The sequence below is a fragment of the Poecilia reticulata genome, chromosome 2, assembly GCF_904066995.2.
Source record: "Poecilia reticulata chromosome 2, P_reticulata-male-v2, whole genome shotgun sequence".
NCBI lineage: Eukaryota > Metazoa > Chordata > Actinopteri > Cyprinodontiformes > Poeciliidae > Poecilia > Poecilia reticulata.
In genome coordinates this window covers 28363376-28390188 of record NC_088831.1, presented here as the reverse complement: position 1 = coordinate 28390188, position 26813 = coordinate 28363376, and the positions used below count along the sequence as shown (strand labels likewise).

General features: G+C 39.7%; 1 protein-coding gene across 2 annotated transcripts; it reads left to right on the top strand.

Annotated features, from left to right (window-relative positions):
• On the top strand, positions 1–26280 carry LOC103459411 (vang-like protein 1). 2 transcript variants are annotated; one of them, XM_081602572.1, is made up of 9 exons: positions 1–311; positions 6357–6598; positions 7540–7702; positions 17197–17625; positions 18474–18649; positions 19839–19972; positions 21661–21811; positions 22429–22663; positions 22835–26280. In XM_081602572.1, the coding sequence occupies exons 2-9, from the start codon at positions 6537–6539 to the stop codon at positions 23093–23095; spliced, it is 1611 nt and encodes a 536-aa protein (XP_081458698.1). In that variant the 5' UTR covers positions 1–311; positions 6357–6536; the 3' UTR covers positions 23096–26280. The 2 variants fall into 2 exon arrangements, with proteins under 2 accessions (XP_081458698.1, XP_008399156.1); XM_008400934.3 differs by having other exon boundaries at positions 2–311; positions 7531–7702.
• The last annotated feature ends 533 nt before the right edge of the window (positions 26281–26813 follow it).

Below are 26813 nucleotides of genomic sequence, written 5' to 3'. Positions count from 1 at the left end.
AAAATAAAAATAAAAAAATAAATAATAACATATTTGTGTTGTAAGTTTTCCTGTTTCGTGGAGGGTCGTCAAGTCACACAAATGACGACCTCTTGTGGCCTGGAGTGAAATCTCGTCGTGGCTCTTCTGGGAGCATTGTACATCCACTCCGCCTGCCTCTCTGGTCCTGCTCACTACAATAGCCAGCCAGGCTCGTGTGAAGGACCTGCCTCTCTCGGCTCAGACAGACGCGCCTCAGAGCAGCAGCCGCACATCCACTGACTGGCGTCCAGACGCGCATTCCCGGAATACGAGGCAATTCTGAGTCAAAGGTAAGTAAATTAAGCTTTATCGAAATGCTGTGTTTATGGCACTGGAACGGGGTGGAGGCTGTCTCTGCCCAAAAAGAAAAAAAAAAAAAAAAACCGAAGGCACACGACCTCATAGGAATTAAGTTCCCTGCTGTCGTAGCGGCGAGGATGATTATAAAAAAAAAAAAAAAAAAAAAGCTTTTCTCCTTAGCAAACAGATGCTGAGTCCTAATCTGTTCTTCTTCTTTTTTTGGGTACCCTGTTTTATGTTTTATTAGAACACAGCTCTAATAAAACGCATCAAAAACGAGTGGCCAATCTGAGGTGATTGCACATCACACAGGCCACTGACTGGGGGTGAATGGGGGGTTCAGGTTGGGACTGATGCTGCAGCTGTGAAGCAGATCAGTAACACCCTTCTCTCTGCCAGCGCCTGTGAAACACAGGCTGTTCGGAGACGAGGCAGCCTCCGCAGGGCATCGCCATCCTCGGCAGCTGTCTACAGGGCTGCACAGCTGGATGAAGTGCTACTGAATCTGAAACAGCTTCTCTGGCGCTGCCTTGATGCTGTGCAGAGAGAGCTACAGTTATTTATTATTGAGCAGCGCTGTTAGGAGAGGCTGGGGAACTCCTGATCAGATGAGTCATATCAGCTCCTGCAAGGAGAGATCAAAAGAAAAGGGGTTGCTTTTGCCTTTTGTTCTCTTTAAAGCCACGGTTTCTGACTGGCCGGACAGGATGTAAGAGGAAACAGCACTACCTTTAGGCTAAAGTTTGGATGGCGTGATGCGAGATTCTTTACAGCAGGCCTATAGAAAGATGTAAAAGCACTTACAGCAGAGCTGGCTGGACAGGGGGGAAGCATCTCTTCCTCAGCAATGGCTGTGCTACTCCTTCCTCCTACTGTACTTTTACTTAGTTCCACCTGAACGCATCAGAAGGGCCTGAAGTTTGCATTCCTGAGAAATGTGTCAGATCTTAACTTTCTCCTTTTACTCTGTGGGCGTGTTTGTGAAGGTGGGGGGTGAGTGAACAAAGTGAGGTAAGCCGGGAGTCAATCTCAGGTCAGGGATTTGCTTTTTCTTTTCTTTTTTTTTTGCACGTATCCCAGAAATATTTCTGCAGCATGTCAGAGTTAAAATGTGCAGCAGTGGTTATGATATAGCGTGTGACTCAAAGTTAGGCCTACAGAAGAAAAAAAAAGTGTTGTTTGTGTTTGACTTTTACCATTTTTAGTGACTTAAAATTCATAGTGAGAAGGTTGTCACATTAAAACCACAAATTTCTGTCTATTTCTTGGGGGATCGCTGGGGGTATTTTATAACAGACCAACACATAGCATTGCATAGATTTGGAAGCAAAATTATATAAATGTGTTTGTGTTCAGCATCCTTTTCTCTAAAACTCTCAAATACAATACTCTGGAACTAATTGTCTTCAGAAGTCGCCTAATTGGTAAATTAAGTCCACCTGTGAATAATTTTCAAATCCAACTGTTCCATGAAGGCCACAAAGGTTTATTATAGAACATCGGAGAACAAATAGCATCATAAAGACCAAGGGATAAAGCAGACAAACAAAAAATACATTTGTAGAGATACTTAAAGCTGGGTTAGCTTATAGAACCATATCTCAAACATCTCAGAGAGCAATATTTAATCCGACATCTAGAAAAAGGGAGAGTATGGTAAATAGGAGATTTACTATAGTTAGCATATATGCTAACTATAGTTAGCAAGTGTAGTTAGCTGCACAGTCATAGCTACAATAGTTTGGTTTGGATCAAAGGATGTATTAAACAGTTAAATGCTTATATCTAGTTGAGAAATATCATTCCATTTAATATGTTTGTGCTCAAGACAGTTTGAAAACAATAGTCAAACATTATCACTTTCCATCTATTCAAGGCTGATAGGGCTCAATAAAAATGCATGCCACATTTAGATTTTTATTTATAAATGAAATTTGAAAACCGTCTATTATTTTCCTTTACCTTTAAAATGATGATCTACTTTATGTCTGTCAATTAACATAAAATAACAATGAAAAATACAGAGGTTTGTGGCTGTAAAGTCAAAATGGGAAAATGTACGTGTTTGAATTCCAGTGGGACTAAAATATGTTAACGAACAGGTGTTTCTCTGGGTTATCTGAAGTCCACAGAGGGATTGGAGACTGTATTCACAATAAATACCACTGGCACACCCCAGCACGTACACACACACACGCACACGCACACACACACAGAGTGTGTCAGCCTGCATCTGATTTATTTGATTTAACAAGCTCAGCGGAATGTCTTTCTTCTGTGTTTTTTGCTGCAATTTTTTTTTTTTCCTTCCAAACAACATTAAAACGGTAATAAAAATCCAACAGACTCGGCAGAGGTTGTAGTGTGCCACAGTAGGAATTGTGCCATTTGTAGATTGGGGGTTTTGTAATTTGTTGACTGCTTTGGATTCGTGAAAACAGTCAGCTGCTGCATCAGGCAGATTATGGCATAGTAATACCACCAGAGCATGGTGTGCATGGAGGAAGGAAGGGAGGCACAATGGCTAATGGGTGCGAGAGGGAGGGCACAGATGCTATGGTAACCAGGCTTCGGCATGAGCTCTGCAGGAGCACCAAGGCAGATATGAACCACTTAGGGTGCCAGGACCGCACTGGATATTTTGATGAGATCATTTTCTCTTTCGCAGATCATCATTGCAAGATACAATCTTACACTTGGAGGCTTAAAGCTAATTCTTATGACGCAGCTCTCCTTTTGAAAGGACATTAATGCATGACAAGCAAAGTGGGTTTTTTGATGTCCCTCGGATAAAAGGCGAAACAATGCCGGTAGCATCTGATCTGCCTGCACGTGTTATTATATTAGCTCCTACTGTGCAGCAGGCTCCTTCCATTAAACAAACACGTTAATGAATGTTTGTTTTACATTAGTGTCAGTTTCTGCCCTTGTGACTCCCTCAGTGCAGCCAAGCAGAACGATGTGCGCCGATGCAACTGCATTTAGCCGCAGAATATATTTTCTCAACAGGATGTCATCAGGAGGTTTAAATATTTATCGCGTTTAATAGGGTCAGTTAGAAAAAGTATGCTTTCTTTTTCTCTCTCTCTCTCTCTCTTGCATGTTTCATAGTTATTCTTGATTGGTAACTGATAGTTTTTCTTAGCCTGTGGCTTCGATTCTTCCACATGGCCTGGTTCACATGCCTCCTCATGATCGTCTCGTGCATCAGTGGGCTTTGCGCCGGTATTCTCCTGGCCCACATACGAAAGCCACGCGCTCCGACTTCAGCACTCAGGGGGTTAACGGCTTTGATTCAGGCTTATTCATTTAACCATATGGGTTCTAGATGGGTTGAAAGGCTATTGTTTGCTGTTTGGGTCCTATCCCTTTGCCACCCCCCACTTTAATGCACACACACACACACACACACACACACATAGATATCACATAAATTTCCTCTCGGCAGGGGAGATTGATTGTTGCCCTTAGATGCAGCCTTCAACCTTGTGCGTTGGCAAGGCAACAAGGGGACGCCGCAGATGTCAGGAGGAAATTTGATTTGAGATTTTGTGTTAAAAAATTTGCAGCTGCTTCATGAGATTTCGTCTTCATAATTGACTTATTAAAGCGTGTGACGCCCTCCCTGCTTTTAGCTTCAACATCAGCACAAAGAAAGATCTTCTTTACAGCTGCACGATCAAAATGATTTGAAAGATTAGAGGTGTGAGATTAATTGGCTGGAAGGAGAATCCTTAAATGCAAATTTTGACTAAAGAGAGGATTTAGTCCAAATTATTTTTAAGCGAAAAGCACACAGAGATGAGCAGTAGCCGATTTCTCTTTGCCACAATGATCTCATCTTGTTGTTGTGTTGCATGTGCTAATTTAGTTAAAGCATCCATCATTGACTCGAGAGACAACAAATCGCCTGTAAATGATGTGCAGAATAATTCCAGTTATTAGGAGGTGATGCTGGGGATGGGTACTGGCGGCTGGTTGTCAGGACAACAGCAGAGAGACAGACAGGGCGTAGATTGCGGTCCAAATGAACGGTCATGCATGGTGAGACAGTAAGGCAGCCTCCTGGATGGATCACGCTGCACCCATTAAGGGCTCAGAGTGCGCCTGATGCAGTCCCAGTTTTTAAACAAATCTGTATGCATGTTGAGTAAAAAAAAAAAAAAAAAAAAAAAAGGCTTTAATATTTAATTTAATACAGAATATTCTATAATTAATTTGGTTTGGGAGGTACAAGAGTTTGTGCTTGCTTGTAAAAAAATGTTTTAACAGCCAGAAGAGAATTTAATAATACGTTTTACACAGGGAAGATATATTTGTATTATTACTAGTTGTGTAAGTTTCAATATTGCAAAAGCCAATCTAGTAGTTCATAATGAAAAATACACATCTGATTGTTTCCTAGATATCCATCCATCCATTTGTCCCCCAGTGGGGTCGGGAGGGCTGCTGGTGCCTATCTCCAGCTAACGTTCCAGGCAGGACAGGACAAACAACCATGCACACACACACTCACACCTCAGGAGAATTTGGAGAGGCCAATTAACCTGACGGTCATGTTTTTGGCCTGTGGGAGGAAACCAGAGTACCCGGAGAAAACCCACGCATGCACAGGGAGAACATGCAAACTCCATGCACAAAGACCCGGGGCCGGGAGTCGAACCCAGAACTTTCTGCAAGGCAACAGCTCTACCAACTGCGCCACTGTGCAGCCCCTTTCCTAGATATTCAAAATCTAAAACTGTGGGGGAAAAAACAGCTGGATGAAAAATGGAATAAATGTAATGTAATAAATGAAAATACTTTTATTTTAGTTTTAGCTATGACTGTCTAAAAAAAAAGTGACATTGTTAATGATATGCAAAAGTTTATAACATTTTGTAAGTTATTACGTTGATCAAACTAATTCGATTATTCAGACAAGTAACCAAGACGCCTTTGGCATAGAAGCTACATAGAGCTGCACTTCAAATGAAAGAATATCTGAGTTAACAAGGCAACTATGAATCTGGTCCAGATGAAGAAATGGTAATACGAACACATTTTTTGGAAAGAAAGCCATAGAAGTCTTGATTATATTGTTCACCACAAGTAGTGAAAGGGGAACCTTTTAGAGAAGAAATCTAACCAAACATATTATCTCTAAAATAAAACATGGAAATGACACCATTATGCCTGGAGGGAAAGGTTTTTAGAGGCTTCCAGCAGGACAGCAAACCAAACCATACAGACAGTGCAGTTATAAAACGGTGTAGGCCAAAGAATATTCACTCTTTTGAATGAGCTGGTCAATGTCCAACGAAGAATCTGCAGCAAGTTTTGAAAGTTGAGCAATTAATTATTTCTGTAGATGAGCAAAGCTGATGTAGACATGCCCTGAAAGACTTTAAGCTGTTATCTAGAGAACTGTGTATAATTTATGTTTCTCCCTCTACACAAATATGCACAACTGTGTGTTGATCTATCTAATAAAATCCTAATAGAATATGTTTAAATGTAGAATTGTAAAATGACAGCAAACCGAAAAACCTAAAGGCATGTAAATACTTTTGCCAGGCATTTGTTTAGGAAGATTTCTGAGGTGCTTTTCTTGCTTGTCATTTTCAGAAAAACTCTTTGCCAAGAAGAACATATGTATGTTTTTTTCTAAAAGAAATGAGCCTCAGAAAGACATCTTTGCCGGCTTACAACTGTGACTGCTGTGGAACATTTTAGAGTGTGTGTTTTTGGATCCGCCTCTTAATAAGTCTTACCACATAAAGTTTGTCTTGTAAATTATTCTGAGCTGAGCGCACAAAGTGAGAGGAACAGATTCCCACCATTTCGTCTACAATATACACATAACGTATCAAAAAAGCAATAAGGTTTTGCAGGAGCAAAGAGATGTTTTTAATAAATAGTTTTACGGCAAAGTGTTGCGCAGTTACTAATAATTCAGCTTAAAATAAAATTGCATGACAATCGTTACTGTATTTGTTGAATGCTGAAGGCCGGTTTTGATGCCTCCCCCTGATTTCTCTCTGTTTGTCTCTCAGGTTCATGTGGCATTTGAAGCAGCCTCTCTGGGGTTGCTGTCAGTCGCTGTGGATTCCTGTCTCTAGAAGAGCCCACACCCCCATCCTCCTCCTCGGCCCTGCTTCAAACTCACCATCTCTGTCACACGACAAGTCGCTCCTCGTTCTCCTGCCCAATTTCCAGCTTCGAACTCTGCTAAGATGGACACCGAGTCGACCCACTCCGGCTACTCCAGTCGCTCGGGGAGATCAAACCGCCATGGGTATGCTTCCCGTCCGTAGGCCTCATCGCCTGCCCATCAGCTTCTCTGCTGGAGACATCTAGAAAATGAGTTTGCTTTGTGTGATCACACACCAGCCTGAGCTGTTGCATTTTTTACTAGTTTCTTTTTTTTTTTGTTTTATTTCACTCATCACCCAGTAAATGAGGTGAGAGACAAAAATAGCAGGGGATTGATATGGAGGATTAGGGCCGTATTTATCATGGGCATAAATGCAATCAGCGTTTTGTGACTCATGATGTTCTCAAATCTATTTTAGCTTTGTCAGTTTTATGCAGAGTAACTGGAATCAACAACAAAATATTGCAGCCAAGCCTTCCTGTCTAAACTTATTTTTATGGCAGAAATGGGAAATTAACTGTTGGTATAAATGTCAAGGTTTTTTTGTCCAAAAAGAAAATGTTAGATAGATTATCAGTAATTATTACACTTTTATTAATGGCATCTATAACGTGTATTTATTATTTTTTTATTTTAAACCATAGACTGATTCAGTACATTTGAATGATTATCATTCAGATGTACGGAATGATAGTTTAGTTCGTTTTTAGTTTAGTTTGAATGATAGTTTAGTTTAGTTTAGTTTTTAACTTGCTCTTTGTGCCAATGTCTCTTTTTCCGTTCTGCTGTGTAATGCAAGTATTTAAATATTTGCTTTATTTTGCCTGATTTCAGCCTTACCGACAAGGTGCTTGTAGCTTGTTAGTTTGCACATCATGATTTTTCTGTGGTTTTCTTGAACAGAAATATTTCAAAATGACCAAATTTAAAATTGAACACAAGATATTAAACCATGATAACAATGTCCACGCAATTCCTTAACCTTTGCATTGTTATTCTAGTGGCTCTCTTCGTGATCGTTACATAGAATTAGTCATTGTGTTTGTCGTTTCTGTTAATCTCCCTGTTTTCAGGGAACGTAGCCGCGACAGACACAAAGGCGGCAGCAGCAAAGACAGCAGTCGCTCCGAGAGATCTGTCGTGATCAACCCGCCCGACACGCCGTCCCAGGACTCCCCTGTTCACAACGAAGAGCCGCTTCCCGGAGAGCCGTCAGCAGCAGCGGATCCTGGAGATGAGACCCAGGTATTTGCTCGCGTTCCGCCTCCTTCGGTGCGCACCGTGCAGTAAGCTGAAACTAAAGAAAAATAAAAATCGAAAACAGCAAATGAGTGGCGGTTACATTAATGTTTTCCAGACGTCCGCTCTGAAATTGTCTCTGTGGCAATCACATTATTTTTAGAACAAATCCGGTAATCCTCGTATGAACTTTGTATGCTGACCTTATAAACTCATGCTCCCAACACAGCTGGCTTTCCACCCCCTCATATAAAGTAACAATGGTCACTCAAGATCAAATAGGTCAGCGGATTAGCATCGCTCTTTGAGGCGTGGATGGATTCAGCACCGGGTTACACTGTGCATGCCGGTCATGCTGTGTGGGATCGTTGTGAACAGGAAATAATAAAAAAACAATAGAAGTAATTCAGTGAGGCTAGAGCAGTTTAAGGAAATTAGCTTCTTCTTGCAAATACATAAAACAAACCCCTAAGCAGGCTCTTGGAAGAAAAGCTAGCAGATGCTTTAAATATGAAGATCGTGGTGTGAAGAAATTGTTCAATATTTTTTGGCTGAGCTTTAGATAAGAGGATTAATGTGGCTTCTTTGTACCATGCAGTGAGAACAAAAACTGGAAACAGCCTATCTCTGTTCCAAGATAATGACTTCCTTTGGCTTTATTCTCACTGTGACACCCCCCACCACCTCACCGCCACTGTAAGATCATGGTTTGTTGTTTTTAAATTTTAAGCTACAGGTGTTTCCCAAAATGCCTGACTTTTGTGCACCAAAGCTAAAGACGGTGCAGAAAGAGGAAAAATACATGGGAAAAGAGAAGCAGTCTCTTCTTATAAAGGACTTTGCCTGGGGTGGCCTACACCGTGTCTCTGACCTAGTTGGAATGAGTATAAATCAGAAAAGTATCTTCTTATTTTTTACTCGTCTGTATGTCAGGGAGCCGTTTGATTCACACGTAAGCAACTGCACTTTCTCAAAGTTTCTCTTCAGTCATATATTTTGATATTTCTTTAGACCTATTCCACCTTCTCTCTGCTCTCTCTGCCCTTCTGGCGGCAAAGTGACATTCCACACATTCCCCATTGGCATGTGATTGTCCGCTTGCGGCTCATATGCTTTGTCGGTGGTGTAAGGTGATCCACCATTGTGCTGCGTCTTGCCCACCAAAAAAATGTGTCCAGCAGCAGCAGCAGCAGCACTTTCGTTACTATCTCCATCACCCACGTTCGCTTTGTTCTGGGCTTTCTGGAGCGGCAAACATCGACTGGCGGAGCTGATGGAATATGAACTGGTCTCCAGTGGAGAGAGAGAGAGATAAAGAGAGAGACAGAGAGAGAGAGAGAGAGAGAGAGAGAGAGAGAGAGAGAGAGAGAGACTGTGATTAGCCTGAGTTTCCTGCCAAGCGCCACTTTGGGGAAAACTGATATGAATAATCCTCCGTGTTTATTACATGAACAGCATAGGGATATACTCTTAGAGTGGAGTTTGTGTGTGTGTGTGTGTGTGTGTGTGTGTGTGTGTGTGTGTGTGTGTGTGTGTGTGTGTGTGTGTGTGTGTGTGTGTGTGTGCGCGTGTGTGTGCGCTTGTGTGTGTGTGCGCGTGTGTGTGCGCTTGTGTGTGTGTGCGTGTGCGTGTGCGTGCGTGTGTGTGTGTGCGTGCGTGCGTGCGTTTGTGTGTGTGTGTGAGTCACAGAGAGTCTGCTGCTGAGCCTGTCCATGCCGCTTTGTGAGAGACGTTGTGCCAGGAGGAAGCAGCTTCAGTTTCCTCACACTGTTAACTCAAGCAACACCAAAGCATATGTTACTCTTGTAGTGTGTGACTACTTGTCTCTTTAGCTTTTTGCCTGAGCGAATGTCCAGATAACTACCCACAGCCTCGAGACATGAACAGCTTGTAATTTGATGTATAAAAGAAAAAAACACACCCAAACAATAAAAGGAAAGCCGTGATTTAAAGAAAAACAGTCAGGCTATGTAGCATTGAACCATATCCAACATAAACAACCAACATGTAGCACGTCATCCGGAGCAGCGCAGGCCTGGGCCATTGTGCTTTGCAGCTGGCAGAGGATTTGCGCTGTGTCGTTGTGCTTTGTTAACGGTGGGTGTGGGCCGATCATCCATACTTACCCTCTGCCAGATCTCAGAACCCTGCCAAGATGCAATTCGTAGACGTTGTATTCTCTCTCACCTCTTACTATGTTTTCTACACTTTGCCTGGCGAATCAGCTCTTTGGCATTTTGTTTTGTGCACGAGACATCAAAACTCTGTTTTATATGCTGACCCAGCACAGAGTTGTGCATAATTGCTAAGTAGAAGAAAAAGTATTCATGTTTTTTCCACATTTTGGGAGTATGGTCTGCTCCAAATGAGTCATTTTGTAGAGCCATCTTTTGCTGTAATTACAGCTGCAAGTTTAAATAGGTATGTTACCACCAGCTTTCCATCTCAAGAGATTTAAATGGCTGTGCATTCTTGTTTGCAAAATGCCTCAAGCTCATTCAGATTGGATGCAGAATGCCCTGCCATAGATTCTTCTTTGGATTTGAGGTTTGAAACTTGGCTGTGCCATTCTAACACCTGAACACGGCACTTTGACCTAAACCAATCAGTAACTCTAGCTGTAGGTGTTTTACTCATCTTCCTGTTGAAAGGTGAACATCCATGTCAACTGATGTTTAATTTCCATTGGTCTTTTGTAGCCTCTAACAGGTTTTCTTTTAGGACTTCCCTATACCTAACTCCATCCCTCTTCACATCAGCTCACATCACTCCGTCTGTCACTGCTAAACAAAACATATCCACAATACTGCCATCACTGTGGTTTTTATCAGGCAGATCAACCATTTCTAAATGTTTGCATGGCTTATGGTAAACTTTAAATAGGACTTTGTTTTGCTATTTTCAACGACTGTTGAATTCTTGCCCATCTTCCATAAAGACCAAAACAGTGAAGTTCACAGCAGATTTTCCCACTTAAGCTGTGGATCTCTACAAATCATTCATCACCTCTTGGTTGCTTGTTTGATTCTTGCCCTGTCTGCCAGTTTAATTGGATCGCCATGTCTTGGATTAAATAGTCCTCATTGAGTCATTCCAAGCTTGACATACAGATTTATGACCTAACTCTGCTTTGAACTTCTCCACGACTTAATCTCTGACCTTTCTGTTGTTCTTGGTCCTCATTCTGTGTTCACTGATGTTCTCCAATAGAATCCTTCACAAAACAACTGTAATTATTTTGGGTTGAAAATGTGAAATAGCTCAAGGGATATCAATAAATACTTTTGCAATTCTCAGTAAGGATGCCATTTGAATAATATCTGGCTTTAACACATAGATAACTGATTTGTTTTTTTTTTGTTTTTTTACCAGCCAAATGAGATAAAAACTACATTTCAAGACTTGACACTGCAGTCATTTTGCTGAATTGTTGCTGACGGTTTTGCTCAATCAGCCAAAGTTTGAGTTTGAATAAAAAGCAGCGGCTTAATGTATAATTTCTAGTGCACTGAAAGGTACAATTTATATGATAGAATTTAGAAATAAAACTTTGATGTTTTCATATTTGTTTATCTAAAATGACTACATCAGTGTATCCATCTTACATGTTCATTTTATCTTGGCTTCCTCATACAGAATCATTTCACTCAGTTATGACCATTTATGAAAGCAGGGTCCCACCAAGAAGGGGATTGATTTGAGAAAAACTGAAGGAAAAAAAAAATCGCTTGACAGAAACTAAAATGAACCTTAAAGGAAGCAGGAGTGTTTGGCTGGAAGCTTTCCTCATTCATTAGCCTTACAGACGCATAACAGGATGAACTACATCTGCACCCCACTCCACTCCAACCTTCCCTTCTCTCTGCTTCTCTGCTCTTGAATTGCACCTTACCCACTTCCATCCCCCTATCCAACTTCCCTTTCCTCTGCTTCTTTTTTTTCATGCTCATTTATCTTCTGGCTCCCGTTGGCATCCCCTCCTCCAGCGAGGCTGAGTTAATTGGCTGTTAACTGCAGTGAAGGACAGAGTCTGGGCTCATTTGGAGTCTTTTTGCAACTGTAATTTGAAACCTTGGTTTAAATATATATATAAAAAAAACAATAACAATGCTTTCATAATCTGTAACTGTTCATTTAAACCACCCAGTGGACTGAGATGACCCAGTATGCAGTGGGATAAATACTCTCCAGACAGATGAGCGTTAATGTGACTGTCTGTTGTCTGGTTTCCCAGCGTCTCCGCGGCATTCTGTGGCTCTGTGTGCTGCTTGATGTGCTTCGGTGTATGTATGTCTGAATGCACACGTGTGTGATGATATGAAGGCTCTTCTGTTCAGCCTGTCATTTTTCCCGGCTCTCATCCATCCGTGTCTCTGCAGCTGCTGCTCCTGTGAATGGTTGTTGCTGGCACAACACGGCAGCACTCTTTGGGGACAATAATTAGCTGCCTGAATTAATGACACGCAAACAAAAAAAAAAACTCCACTTCATTTATTCTGCCTGTCTGCGTGCTTTTGTTGTAAATGTTTATGTTTAAAAGAGCCACAACTGTTCATATGCAATAAAAGAGACTGCCCCGTAATGACGTGCAACTGAAGCTGCAGCGTTTGTTGTTGCGATTCGTAGTCTGTGTTTGTGAATGTTGGCATGTAGGTGTGGGTGTGTGCGTGCGTGTGCGTGTGTGTGCGTGATTGTGCTTGCGTGTGCGTGCGTGTGCGTGCGCGTGCGTGTGTGTGTGTGTGTGTGTGTGTGTGTGTGTGTGTGTGTGTGTGTGTGTGTGTGTGTGTGTGTGTGTGTGTGTGTGTGTGTGTGTGTGTGTGTGTGTGGACAGGCTTTCTGAGTTATGCTGCTGTGCGGATCTTCCTTCACATCCCTTTCTATCACCTTGAATTACCTCAGCTAGATTTTTAAAGCCTAAAAATGATGAGCTAAAGCAACAAAAAAAAAGACTCCACATAGCACAGAGCATATGCTATTTAAATAAATATGAAAATGTCCCATGCTGTCAGCTATTTGCATAATACATAAAATCTATTGCGTGAGCCTGTAAGTAAATTTTTGATGTTTGTTTCTCATAGATTATTCTGAGGAATGTTCTAAATCTTTCTAAAGCTATCTGGAACATAGCTGCTGCTGTGTTGTCAGCCCAATACTAATTAATATTTTAAGGTTCCATAAAGCACAATAAAAACTCCAGTGTGAATTACAAGAGGGATCATACAAAAAAAGGAAAGAATCAGTATCTAAAGTTGTTTGTAAGGAGAGTTTTCCACAACAACCTTCACTTCATATTTCACTCAGTTCCAGTTGTAAGTGGGATTGCCTGATTATTGTGCTCAGTCACCAGGGTAACCGTCATGTTTGCTTCCTCGTCTGTTTTTTCCATTATTTTATATGTCCACCTTGCTATTTTCTTCCTTCTCACCAATGTTTTGTAGTCTTTTACTTTAATTTGTTTATATCAGCTCACACTTTTTGTACTTAAGTGTTCAAATCTCACATATAATTTGATCAAGATGTATATTATTTTCTGAAAACTTTACCCAATTTTAGAGGGTTATTTTTCAGACCTGTGTTTTACCCATTTAGTTTGTGTAAAAATGACAGACTACATCCTCTGATCAATCTAAAATAACATTAAGAAGCATTTTGTTGGTAGATATTATTAAAAAAGAGTCATAAACCCACATTTCCTTGCATGATATTTTGATCAAAATATGTTAATTATTTTATTCCTTTATTTTTAAAGCAGGTAGGAATTATTCATGACAGACACTGATTGAAACATGAATGGTACAAAACATTATGCACCACACATGTCTTTGTTTTTCAGAATAAAAAAATTTAAGTAAGAAATTACCAAAACAACAAAGTGACTAACACCTGTATTGTGATAAAATATAACTACCTAGGAAATTTCTCAGAACAATTTCAATTATCATCTAGTTTAGTACTGTAGGAACGTAACTGTGTAAAGAATTGTGATTTATCATTAGGATGATAAATTACACTCAACACAAAAATAAAAAACTGATTTATACTTCGTGGCAGTTCGTTACCAGAAAAAAACGCTCATCTCTTAACACTAAATTAATAACAAATAATAATGTTTATAAAACATAAGAACGAGATTACGGATACAAGCAGCCGAAATGGGTTTCCTCCGCAGGGTGGCTGGGCTCTCCCTTAGAGACAGGGTGAGAAGCTCGGTCATCCGGGAGGGACTCAGAGTAGAGCCGCTGCTCCTCCACGTCGAAAGGAGCCAGTTGAGGTGGCTCGGGCATCTGGTCAGGATGCCTCCTGGACGCCTCCCTGGTGAGGTGTTTCGGGCACGTCCCACCGGGAAGAGGCCTCGGGGAAGACCCAGGACACGCAGGAGGGACAATGTCTCTTGGCTGGCCTGGGAACGCCTTGGGGTTCCCCCGGAGGAGCTGGAAGAAGTGGCTGGGGAGAGAGAAGTCTGGGCCTCCCTTCTGAAGCTGCTGCCCCCGCGACCCGACCCCGGATAAGCAGCAGAAACTGGATGGATAGATGGAAAACATAAGCTCTTTTGAATTCTGATTATCTGGTTAGACACAAGAAATACATAGTTGGTAAATTTTGCAAAAATAAAAATCAGATGTTTACTTTATGTCACTTGGTTACGAGAAAATGCGCTCGTCTCTTAGCAACAGATGAACAACAAATGTTATTGTTAAAAAAAAACAAGATTTCCTCTGCACTTTTGAAGTACTACTTATTTTATAGTATAAGAATTCTGCAGTTGGCAAATTTTGCAGAATTGAGAAAATGCTTTGGTTTTTTTTTCATTGGTGATAAATATATTATAAAACATACATTCAACACAAAAGTAAATATCTGATTTATACTTTGTGGCAGTTTGTTACCAGAAAAAAAAGCTAATCTCTTAACACCAAATTAATAACAAGAAATATTGTTGTTTATAAAACATAAGCTCTTACTGCTTATCTGCACAAGAAATCTATAGTTGGTAAATTTAGCAAAAGTAAACCCAGATGTTTCCTTCGTGGCACTTGGTTACCAGAAAACACCCTCATCTCTTAGCAACAGATTAACAACAAATTTTATCGTTCAAAAACCATAAGATTTCCTCTGTTCTTTTGAAGTACCACTTATACCATCTAAGAATTCTGTCCATCCATCCATTTTCTTTACACCCTTGTCCCTTAATGGGGTCGGGAGGGTTGCTGGTGCCTATCTCCAGCTAACGTTCCGGGCGAGAGGTGGGGTCACCCTGGACAGGTCGCCACTCTGTCGCAGGGCAACACAGAGACACACAGGACAAAGAACCATGCACACACACATACACTGACACCTAGGGACAATTTGGAGAGGCCAATTAACCTGACAGTCATGTTTTTGGACTGTGAGAGGAAACCGGAGTACCAGGAGAAAACCCACGCAGGCACAGGGAGAACATGCAAACTGTGCAGAAAGACCGGGGCTGGGAATCGAACCCAGAACCTTCTTGCTGCAAGGCAACAGCTCTACAAACTGCACCACTGTGCAGCCCTCTCAAGGAATTCTGCAGTTTGGCAGAAAAGTCAAAATGGTTTATTTTTGTTTGTTTTTTTGTTTTTTTTTTTGTTTGCTTTTTTTTTGGTCATTGATGGAAAATATATTACAAAACAGACATTTAACACAAAAGTAAAAATCTGATTTATACTTTGTGGCACTTGGTTACCAGAAAAAAAAGCTAATCTTTTAACACCAAATTAAAAACAAGTAATATTATTGTTTATAAAACATAAGCTCTTTTGAAATACTGCTTGTCTGCATAGACACAAGAAATCTACATTTGGTAAATTTTGCAAAAGTAAAAATCTGATGTTATAATTTTGAATTAATTTTTATCTTTAGCACAAAAATATGTACATATTTTAAAGCCACTGGCACCCAGGCCTAAACTAAACAAACAGTCAGAAAGAGTCAGAAACCAGGGTAAAAGTAATTAGCAATACAAACATTCAGCAACATTTTTCTCAGCATGTTGCTGTGAGAATCCATCAAGCAGCCTGAATATCTTATTTGCATCCAATATGTGTATTCATGATTCTTTGACTATATTGCATGCAAACAAGCTCTTGCAATTTTAATGCAACAGACACTAATAATGTGACGACAATATTTGCGATGTATTGTGCAGCCCTGCATGGCAGCTATGTTAATATTGACTTAAACAACGAGCCTCCACAATTTGTATGTGTAACTTGCACAATTTTGGAGTTGTAGTGGGGAGCAGTAGCATTTTGTCTATAAGTACACCAGACGATTTTACTTCATTTTAATAATTACATACTCAAACTCTTGGGTTGTGTTTTTTTAACATTATAGAAGAGTCTGATTGCAGGTGTGTAAAGCTTTAGTCCTTAAATCTTGGCAGAGCGCTGAGGCACAGTGCTGGCTGGTGAAATGGTTGTGTCACATCACCTATATTATTCTGTCATTTCCACACATATGTTCTCCTGTCAGAATGGATAACTCCATTTTATTCAGTTCCGCCCTTTTTCAGAGCTGTCAGAAATTTTCATTTCATCAGTATTCCTCTACAGAAATATTTGTCCATAAACTGAATATAATAATACCCATTTCCTCTGAACACAACATCTATATGCTAAAGAGTAGATTTTATATGCTGGAAAATAGAACATAATGACTGAAAATCACCTGCAAAAGGATATGTTTTAAACAGCAGTAGCCTCAAGAACAGACATACATATCATCTGAAAGAATAAATAAAGGCTGCACTTTTATCATATTTATATGTAAAATAGTGATTCCTAGTTGCATTGTAAAGGAGGCTGTCAGCAATTTAGAGATTGCAATGCAAATCTAAAGTGTAACTGTTTATCTGGGTCAGAGATCAGAGCTGTTCCAGTCTGGAGCCAGGCCTGGTGGAGTCTTCCTTTGAAAACGTCTCATGGAAATGTCTACTCAGCTGGATTTGCAGCTCAAAACAATACGGGGCGGCATGGCAAAAGTGTTTGACCTCTGACCATTTTTTTATGTTTTTTTTTTTTTTTTTTTTCCAAGCTGAAATGTTTCAGACTATCAACTAAATTTAAAATGAGGAAACAGCTGACCTCAGTAAATATGAAAAGATGTTTTCAAGTGAACAAAACTGACCAAAGCAATCTAGCACAATCTCAACATTTGGTTAATCAACTGTACTGTGGCAAAGGTACACTGCATGCAAACAGGAATGTGATGTAATTTCTATGTAAAACACTCATTGCCATGCAAGGTTGGCAAAATATTAAGCTTAATATTAAGCTGAATTTGAGGATCTGAAAAAAAATAAGTGTAATGAAAAGCAAAAACAGCTAAAATCTGTAAGGGATCTAAAACTTTTCATGCTCATGTACCTTTAAAATTCAACGTATCAAAGGTTTCTAATGAGGGTAAACTGTTCTGCCATCCAAACGGCAGGTGCTTTTAAAGATCTTTTCCGCTTTCTTTTGTTCCTACTTTTCTTTCAGGATGATAACTGGGGAGAGACCACAACAGCTGTTACAGGAACATCTGAGCTCAGCATCTCCCAAGAGGAAGTGGTCGGCCTCGGAAAAGAGATACAGGATCGAACACAGGGCTTCCGCCGATATCTCCCCCTGGCTGTGGGCTCATGTGTGGGTCTGCTGGTGCTGGCCACACCCTTGGTCTTCCTGCTTCTCCCGGTCGTAATGTGGCCAGACAGACTGCAGGCTTGTGGCGCAGCTTGCGAGGGCCTCTTCCTTTCCATCTCCTTCAAAATCCTGATCCTCCTGGTTGCGGTTTGGGCCTTGTTCCTGAGGCCGAGCCGGGCCTGCCTGCCCAGAGTGTGTGTGTATCGGGCCTTTCTCACCACCCTCACATTGCTGCTCACCATGTCCTACTGGCTTTTCTACGGGGTCCGGATTCTAGATGCACAGGTGGGCTCCACACAATGCCATTATTGTTGTTAAATATCCTGTTATATGGCATTCACAACCAACCGAAGTATTTTTTCACACTTCAAACAGCAAAGAAGTTTCAATATATCAGTTATATTGAAGACCACTATTATTCTTTACATGTTTCATACAGGAATACAATGTATATTGATCCTTATTGTTTTTATAATAGAGAGCTGGCTTGAGGATTTCAGATTTGAAACTGCAGATTACTCCCTGTAGCTTCAGAAACGGAAAGTTAAACAAGTTGGGTGTTTGATGCAGAGAAAAAAAAATGTCTTCAATCCCCAGTGCTTTCTGGTTTGGGGTTTACAATTATACAGTACTCCTCCTGCCATGGTAGCCTGCCAGGACCTCCTGGGGAGCGAGGATGCTGCTGAGTGTAGTAGAGGCAGAGTAAACACGGAGGGTGGTTGCCAGCTACTGGCAGGCAGAACTGTTGGCTCAGAAACATTAGCAAAGATAATATTTACTGTGTAAAGAAAAACTGAATGAGACAGTACCTGCAACTTTGTAGGGAAAAGAGAGTTCTCATTTTGAAAAGCAAAATTACTAATTATAGTTGTAATGACTGTCACAGCTGGACTCGACCATGACTTATTGCAGATACTAAGCTCACATTGGGGTAACTCTCATTAGCAAAATGTATTACAATAAAACAATGAACATTGTTCAACATTTTTTTCCTACTGAGGTTATTCCTCAATAGATACAGATTATTTCTCTTGCTTCTTTCTGTCACAATTAAATATTTCGAGTCGACAAATAAATGTTAATTAAAAAAAACTCCATTAAGTTTATTGGAAATTCTTGTGTGATTTAATCAGGATGAAGATTACCATGGCATCGTCCAGTTTGCCGTATCTCTGGTGGACTCCCAGCTGTTCGTTCACTACCTAGCAGTCGTACTGCTGGAGCTCCGTCACCTCCGACCCTGCTACAGCGTGTGCATCATCCGCTCCACAGACGGAGAGACACGCCACTACAACATTGGACAGCTGAGGTACACACACACGCACACACACACACACACACTCAAGGCCGATGTTATAATCAGAAAAATGACCTACAATGACTCTGGAGACAAATTCTTCAGCCTGATTTCTTCTGTGAATACGGCCTCTCAGTGGAGTCCACACTGAGACACACGATGGCAAGTCGCTACGCACTTCTTGCTGAAGTATGAGTGTAATCGGAGGCTCATGTCTGCAGGGAAGACTGGCACAGGCTGTAATCAAGTTACTCAAGAGTCTTGTTAGTGAGTCAAGGAGTTTGGGGGAGGACTGACAGCTGAGGACACGGTGCTCATTATGTCTTATTCTGGCAAGAAGAATTGTATTAATGTAAGGTTCATAAACTTAACAGTTTATAATAAGTCTAATTGGCTCCAAATGGGTTTTTGATGAATGGTATTGTGGGCCTGAGCAGCTTGGTATGCCCTCATGCCTTACTTTGTTAGAACTTGTGTTAACTGGCAGAAAAATGTGGCATTCACTGTACACACAAAGCTCACTGAATAGTTTTAGGAGGTAAAACCGAAGTGAATTGAGTTTGCAATTTATATGTAGTCTTGAAACAAGTTCTCCACTTTTCATTTTGTCACAAGACTATGCACACCCCTTGAACTTTTCTTTATTTCTTCGCAGTACAACCACAAATCCAAAGTTGCATCAAATAGTGCAGAATTGTTGTCATTCTGATTGCACTTTTGAAGTGGAATGAGAATGATTAAAGATTTTGAACATCTTTAATTTCTACAAAAAATGTGAAAACTACTACATGTGCCCCATTAAATATTGACTATTTTTTAATCAGTTCAAGTTAATTCAGACCCTTATTTCTAATTGATTTCCTGTCGAGAGCCTCCCCCACCTGAGCTGTGGATCTCGGCTGCTTCTCTGATCAGTGCTCGCCTTACCTAACCTTTTATTTACTTGTCATTTTAAATTGTAGAACACAGAAAAAGAATCATTTACGTCAAGATGATGTAAATATTTTGTTATACATTGTGATAGGTTATTTATCAGATTCAGATAAAAATCTGATAAATATCTCTAATTCATTTACTGTAACAATCCAAAGCCACATTATAAACAGATGCTTTGTTACTGAATTTCAGGCCAAGATTAGGAAATCAGATCAAATGCAAACTTGTATTTATATTTATATTTTCTCATTCTTCTGTCACACAGCATTCAACGAGCTGCTTTGACCATCCTGGAATATTATTACAGAGACTTTCCTTTGCACAACCCTGCCCTGCTCTCTGCCTCTAAACACAGAACTGCCAAACACCTGGCTGGGCTAAAGGTCTACAACGTGGACGGTAGGTCACCTCAAATGTGACAGAAACTTTCCTGTCCAGTAATGGCAATTAATTTTGTGACATACATAATTTCTTAATAGACCGTTTGGAGGATTACATACACGGACTGTATTTGTGGGTCGAAGTAATACTTACATGAAATACATTAAAAGTGAAATCTACAAATGGTGTTGCCCTACGATTAACTGGTGACGAGTCTATGGATGAATAAATGAATGCTTCACTGCAGCAGTAAATTGTTTTTCTGTGACCAAATGTTGTAATATAATAAAACTAAGCTAATAGTCTTTTTCCTTTTAATTTGGGAGCCATTTTAAACTTCAGTATTAGCTGGTTTTGTTTGAAAAAATAAATGATCAGTTGCAAAAGTAAAATGAGAGAAAAAGTTGCGAAAATCCAAAGATAAAGAAGATCAGTTCCAACAGGTTCAACAAAGAATAAAAGATGATTTAAGACTTTTACGCCACATTTTATTTCATGGTTTAGCTGCTTCATCTTTGCCACCTCAGTATAAAGATCATAGTGCATTTCCTGCTCACTTTCACTGCAGCACCTTGTTGCACTTTAACATATTATTCCCTATAACTAGTGTCACATATTGTACTCTCTCCTGCATCTGAAAGGATCTTCCACTCACTGCCCATTAATCCTCCACCCACTGCAGAGCTCTGGATTTCTTGATCCTTCGCAGCGATATAGTGTGGATGGAATACAGTGTCCTCGTAGTAATCTTCCCCCAACCCTATCGGAGCATAACGGAAAGCCCTCTAGGGGGCCGTGGAGTTTCATGCCTTAAATAATTCATCAGAGAAATGCTCGTTTCTCACATTCTCCTACATCTCTCCTTCCTCCGCTCAGCCTGTCTGCAGCTCCGCCTGTTCTGTCCCTTTTTAACTTTCCTGTCAACCCCCACGCATGGCTCATTCTTCCCTGCTCCATTCATCCACAGTCACTACTCTTATTATAGCACGTATAAGTAGGCCAGGAGGTAAAGAGGGTGATGTTTTTTTTATGTAGAAAATGCACAATAAATAGGATGAAGCACCTATTTTTCATCACTGCATTTGGCGTCTTTTTCTGAATTGCAGATGCGTCAACACTCGCATATGCAGATCAGGTTATTAATGATTTATACCCTCACCTGACCTGTAGCATTACCACCTCCCCCTAACTTTACTGATCCGCATGCTTGAAAAAAACAAAAACAAATGCACCCACATTAATAGCTGATGAAATTCAGTTCCATTACAAGTTTCATTACGCAAACCATTAAACGCAGTGAATTCATCAGACATGGACATTAACCTTTGATGTACACATTATGTTAATTTACTTTAAGCCACACCCAATGAGATGCTTTCCGTAACAATTTAAAGGAAAGTTACCTTTATCTTTTGCTATTAATAAAACAATCCGCAAGTTAGACTGGAAGAATGTCCCAAATATTAACATACAGAGTCCTGAAAACCTGTTTTCTCAAAACTTAGATGAGCATAATCCCGACCAGAAAAATTCATACTCATTCATTAGTTGTCCACCTTCTATGATTACATCTGATTTCTCTGTTGTTTTCTGAGTTGTTTTCTCGATGCCCATTCATCACTGGTGTGAGGTCCACCACCAGAGATGACAGGTCAGGAAGCTACTTTGATATAATCAGTTTACCTCTGTTCTCTCCTGGCTTTTAGCCCCAGGGAGTACGGCTGCAGCTCAGCCCAGCAATGGAAATCAGTCACGGCCCATGGTTACACCTGCCACCAAACGCAAAGACAACGCGCACAGTGAGCTATACTATGAGGAGGCAGACTATGAGAGGAGAGTCCGCAAGCGAAGAGCCAGGTAAGAGTCAACGTCAAACCAACGTACGTTTATAATACATTTTCAACAGACCGGGCCTTTGGAGAAAAACTCTGGGCAAAAATTTTCCTAATTAGTCCTGGAAACCAAAACGTTGCAGGACATTGTCCCAGTGGTGGCACAGATTCTCTAACAGCCGTTTCCAAATCCAGTGTTGCAGATCCACTGAGAGCGGGTTTCTCTTCCACCCAAATGTAACAGGATTTATGTTTCGGGGGGTTTGGGAAAAAGGGATAAGTCAGAGTCCTTTTTCTAATGAGGTCACAAAATATAACACAGACAGAAATAGTGACAGAGTCTATTGTGGAAAAATGTTCGTGGAAAACCTGAACTTAAATTAGAACAATCAAAGTTAGACACATACTGCTACTATTTATGCACATTATAATCAAAAAGCCTCTGGTAAAGAGTGGTTAAATGAGCTGTATGATTAATGTTAATAAAATCATTATAATATACCAGAAAATAAACCTTTGGTCTATCGTACATCTGTGTTATTCTCTACCGTATCACAAGTGTCTTGGGTCAAGATCAGTGTTTTAAAAATTACACAAATAGCCGTATGTAAAAGTAATTCCCATATCTGTGGTTTTAATCAGGCTGGTGGTCGCCGTTGAGGAGGCCTTCACTCATGTCCGGCGCATGAAGAAAGAAGACGAGAACGCAGCACCGTCTGACATCATGGATGTTCGTGAAGCCGCTCTGGCCGTATTTCCCTCGATGGCTCGTTCCCTGCAGAAATACCTCCGCACCACCAGGAGGCAGCACTGCCACAGCATGGAGAGCATCCAGAAGCATCTGGCTTTTTGCCTAGTGAATAACATGAGTCCTAAGGTCAGTCTGGTTTATGTGTGTTGTCATGTTGGACAGGATTATTGAAACTTTGAATGAAATACCTGCTTAACGAACACTTTCACTTTCTGTCAAGCTGTTAATTTAAATTACACCAAGTATTTTCATCCCATACTGAGTATGGCTGTAACTTTGTTTTTCCCTTGTGTCCAGGCCTTCCTTGAGGCATACCTCGCTCCCGGTCCAACCCTGCTGTACGGCCCCGAGCGCTGGATGGCCGATCAGTGGACTTTGATCAGCGAAGCTTCAGTCACCAGCGGCATTAAGGAGGGAACAGAGTTCCTGTTGAAGTGTCTCGATTTTAGTTTAGCAGTCACAGTCAAAGGCATCCCTTACATTCGTTTGACTGAAGAGTACATTGACCCCAAATCTCACAGGTTTATACTGCTGCTCCAATCAGAAACATCTGTTTAGTAGTGACGCAGTGCAGCGGTGCTGCTGCTCTGTAAAACACAGAACTTTTGCAGTTGTCCAGCTGAATTTTTCCAAGGAAAACATTTTGTACCGTTTTTGTACTTATGCGTGTTGTTTTTCACATTGACATGTTGTAGTCATCTGGACTGGACTGGAATGAGGACGAAGGGTTGAAAAGCATTTCTTTCTGAAAGCATTTGCAAGGCTCACTTTAGTTATTCTTCCATGCACTACAGGTGACATCTGCAGAGCCTTTGAAAAGCATTACTGTTGAACTTTTTAACATTTTTTAATATTTTAACCACAAATTCCAGTTTATTTCATAGGGATGTTATGTAGCAGGTAAAATATTACACAATTATCATATGAAATGAAAAGAATACACGACTTTCAATTTTAGCTAAATGCATTTGGAGTCATAACAGCTCAGTAAATAGGCTACTTTGTCCAACATGTTGAATATAAAAATTCAAATATTTTGCAGTGTGTCTTCACAGCTCGGCACATTTGGGAAATTCTTGCTTCTTCAAATTAGCTCAGATTCAGTCAGACTGGATGGAGAACAAGTTTCAGAATTAGGACAAAAGAGGGATTACAGCATGTTCACAGCTTTTTCAAAGAGGTTCACATTGGAGTCTGTCTTAAGCAATTCAATATAAAGTTCATTCTTTTTACCTTATCACTGTCAAAAGGTCTTGAGTTATCTCCCATTAGAAGCCACACTATTTGTAATCTTTTGATGTGGTTGTGATAAATTCTTGTTTCGGGCTTTTGAAGGCTTTTCAATGCTCTTTGAATTTTAGCTGTTTTTCAAAGTCCAAAGGAAAGTTTTGAAGGAATATCTGAGAAGTATTTATCAAGGCAACCTTAAAAGATCACCCCTTACTGAAAAGGAAAATGTAAAAAAAAAAAGTGTGGTTATTTGATACTTTTGCACAGTGCTTTACTCCTTTAATAGTAGCAGTTATTATTTATAACACCCTGTATTACAGATGTATGTACAGTATTTATATGTAAATATTCTTTATCCCATTTAACTTTTTATACAAAATTGTGCATTGATTGCTTGATAACTTTTTTATTTTGTGATTTTTTTTTTTTTTTTTTTTACCAGTTTGTTTATGTATGGAATATTTGATGAGACACCTGGATCACAAATAATTAAAGACATGCAAGTATTAGATCTGACATGAGTCTAATGAATGGAAAGCAAAGCACAGTCCAGCTGAATACTAATGTTCCAGTCAGTAGATTATGGAAAGACATGCTTGGCTACTCTGGTTGAGTGATGTGTCAATGGATTAGAAAGAGGACATCCAAGATGTTAGAAGACATATCCAGCCTTGATGAAAGTTTTTAAACTTAAAATCTATTTAGCAGATTGTTCAGTGAGGAAAAGGGAATCATGGGAGAAATAACTTGGGAGTTCTGACCAGCATTATCACTCTGATGTCAGTACTGCCATTTCTCTCTCAGTAGCAGTGTCACAAACATGCCCTACTTTATGTTCTCAAACTGTGCCATCATTTTGTAAACTTATAGCAGCTGAAAGTCATACTTTTCCACACACTCTTAATTCATGTTTTGCTCTCGGTGGTTTAGTTAATATAACTTTCAAACCCTTATTTAATGAAAACGGTCAAGTCTGTAAGGACTTGATTTGTATGGTTTGCTTTTAAAGCCAACATGCAATTTTCCTACGCAGCCTTGCTAGGTCTATAAAAGTGTGGAATTGTATTTTTTAATTTTTCCCAAGTTTGAAAAAGCATGGTGAAATGAGAATTCAGATTATCGAAAGCTTACATTTCTAGTCTTTAAATGATACAGATCTTAATATCTGGTAAATAAAGGGTCTTTTAAGTTTGGTCTGGTACATCCTAACTTGAATGTTTGTCCAACTCATTGGTAATTTTGGTCTTGGAGTTACTAGAGAAACAGATAAAAAAAACAAATGCACACAAAATTAATAAGAGTAATTTCACTTCTAGATATTTATGTTTCTGTGTTTAAATCTGCGCATAAATCTCTTTCTTTAATGGTAATCCAGTCAAGATTTGGCAGTATTATAGTCCATAATCGATCTGTTTGCCCAGATGCAAAAAAAGTCATATCTAAAATAGTAAAAACCATAATAAAATAGCACATTTTTCTCCAGTAAAAGTGTACTTCCCTACAACCATAATGGTCTGGATGCTAATTGTGAAAGAGCTCTGTTAGCTTTGCGATGAAGTGTATTTTGTTCTTGTCCTTTGACCTTCAGTTGCTAGTTTTCTTGAAGCTAAGATGTGTATTGTTTTGTTATTTTGGACAACAAGTTGTTTACAACAAAGAGATTGTTTTGGGACGAGAACACTTACTCTCTTTTCCTGCATGGTTGAATTTTTTAGGAAAGTAAGAGTGCTCACTCCATTATTTTCTGTAGCAAATAAGTGACCACAAACCTATTCAACATATCTACTCATGTTAAAATCGTGATTTTATTTATTTATTTTTTTTGGCAATACATTTTGTGGATGTTCTCTGTTTACAAAACCGGGCAGCCACACTTTGTGGTTCCAGAGGACATGTCCGAATATCGTAGTTCATTTCCTGTTTCCTGTTTAACATTAAAAACATTCCTTAAAATATTTTTGAAGTGGACCATTTGTACTCTTAAACTGCCATTTGCTAAAGCAATTATTGAAGATGAATATTGAGTTTGAAATTGACTGAGCAGTGTCAGTATTGCTTTTGTGGTTCATCTGATACATTACTGCCACCTGTCTACCAAGATTGGAAGAGCATCCTGAGAGTCTACCTTGACTTTTGACGTGTGGGGATACTTGTTCTGTTTTTGTTTGTTTGTTTGTTTTTTTTTTTATTTATGAGGTTGGGGATGTTGTAATATCTTGAAGTGTTGCTGTGTTCAGAGAAAGTGTAGTTTTGTTTAGGAGCGTTACACACGTGCCTCGGTTATATACTGCGTTTTTAGAACCTGTGCAAGTGTCTGTTTATGTTAACATGGACAAAACCTGAGTAAAGAGACTGATTTCCCATATTTATGCAACTTACATGTCATGAGCTCCAGTTTCCCTGTCAAACCCTGTTTTATACAACAAACATGTAAAACACAGCCAAAATGGCAAAGTTTGTAAAAAAAAAATAAAAATAACGAAATAAAATAAATATTTGTACTGATCTCTTAAGTCCTTTGATCCTCTTCCTGTCTTGTGTAATTTTGTTTAATTTTTCCATGACAAAAGGAAGCAGTGTGTTTGCGTTCTGGCTTACAATACACCTATCTGTATTATTCACAATTAGATCCCCATTAAACACAGAGGTTATTGATTTGGAGGCTTACAAAGTCATAACTTTATTTTGGCCTTTCCAAATCATCTTTCATTTGAGAAAAACAAATCATGTTAGCGATTCTATTTTGCTTCAGGAAAAGATTAATTTGATTTATTGTCAAGCAGTAACAACAGATTAAATGTCATTTTATACAGCGTATTGTTTCTTCTTGTTAAATTTTATTATATAATTATGAACTAAACGCCATTTTACCATTTAAAGAGACTCGCTTGAACCAATCATCTTCTGTGTATCAGCTGCATTAAAAAAGTTGTGTGAAACATTAAACCAGGGGAGAAAAAAGTCTTGATTTGTTCGCCTGCTGTAAAGATGAACGCAAAAACCTGAACAATCACAGCGAAAGTACCAACTACAAGCAACGCAATGG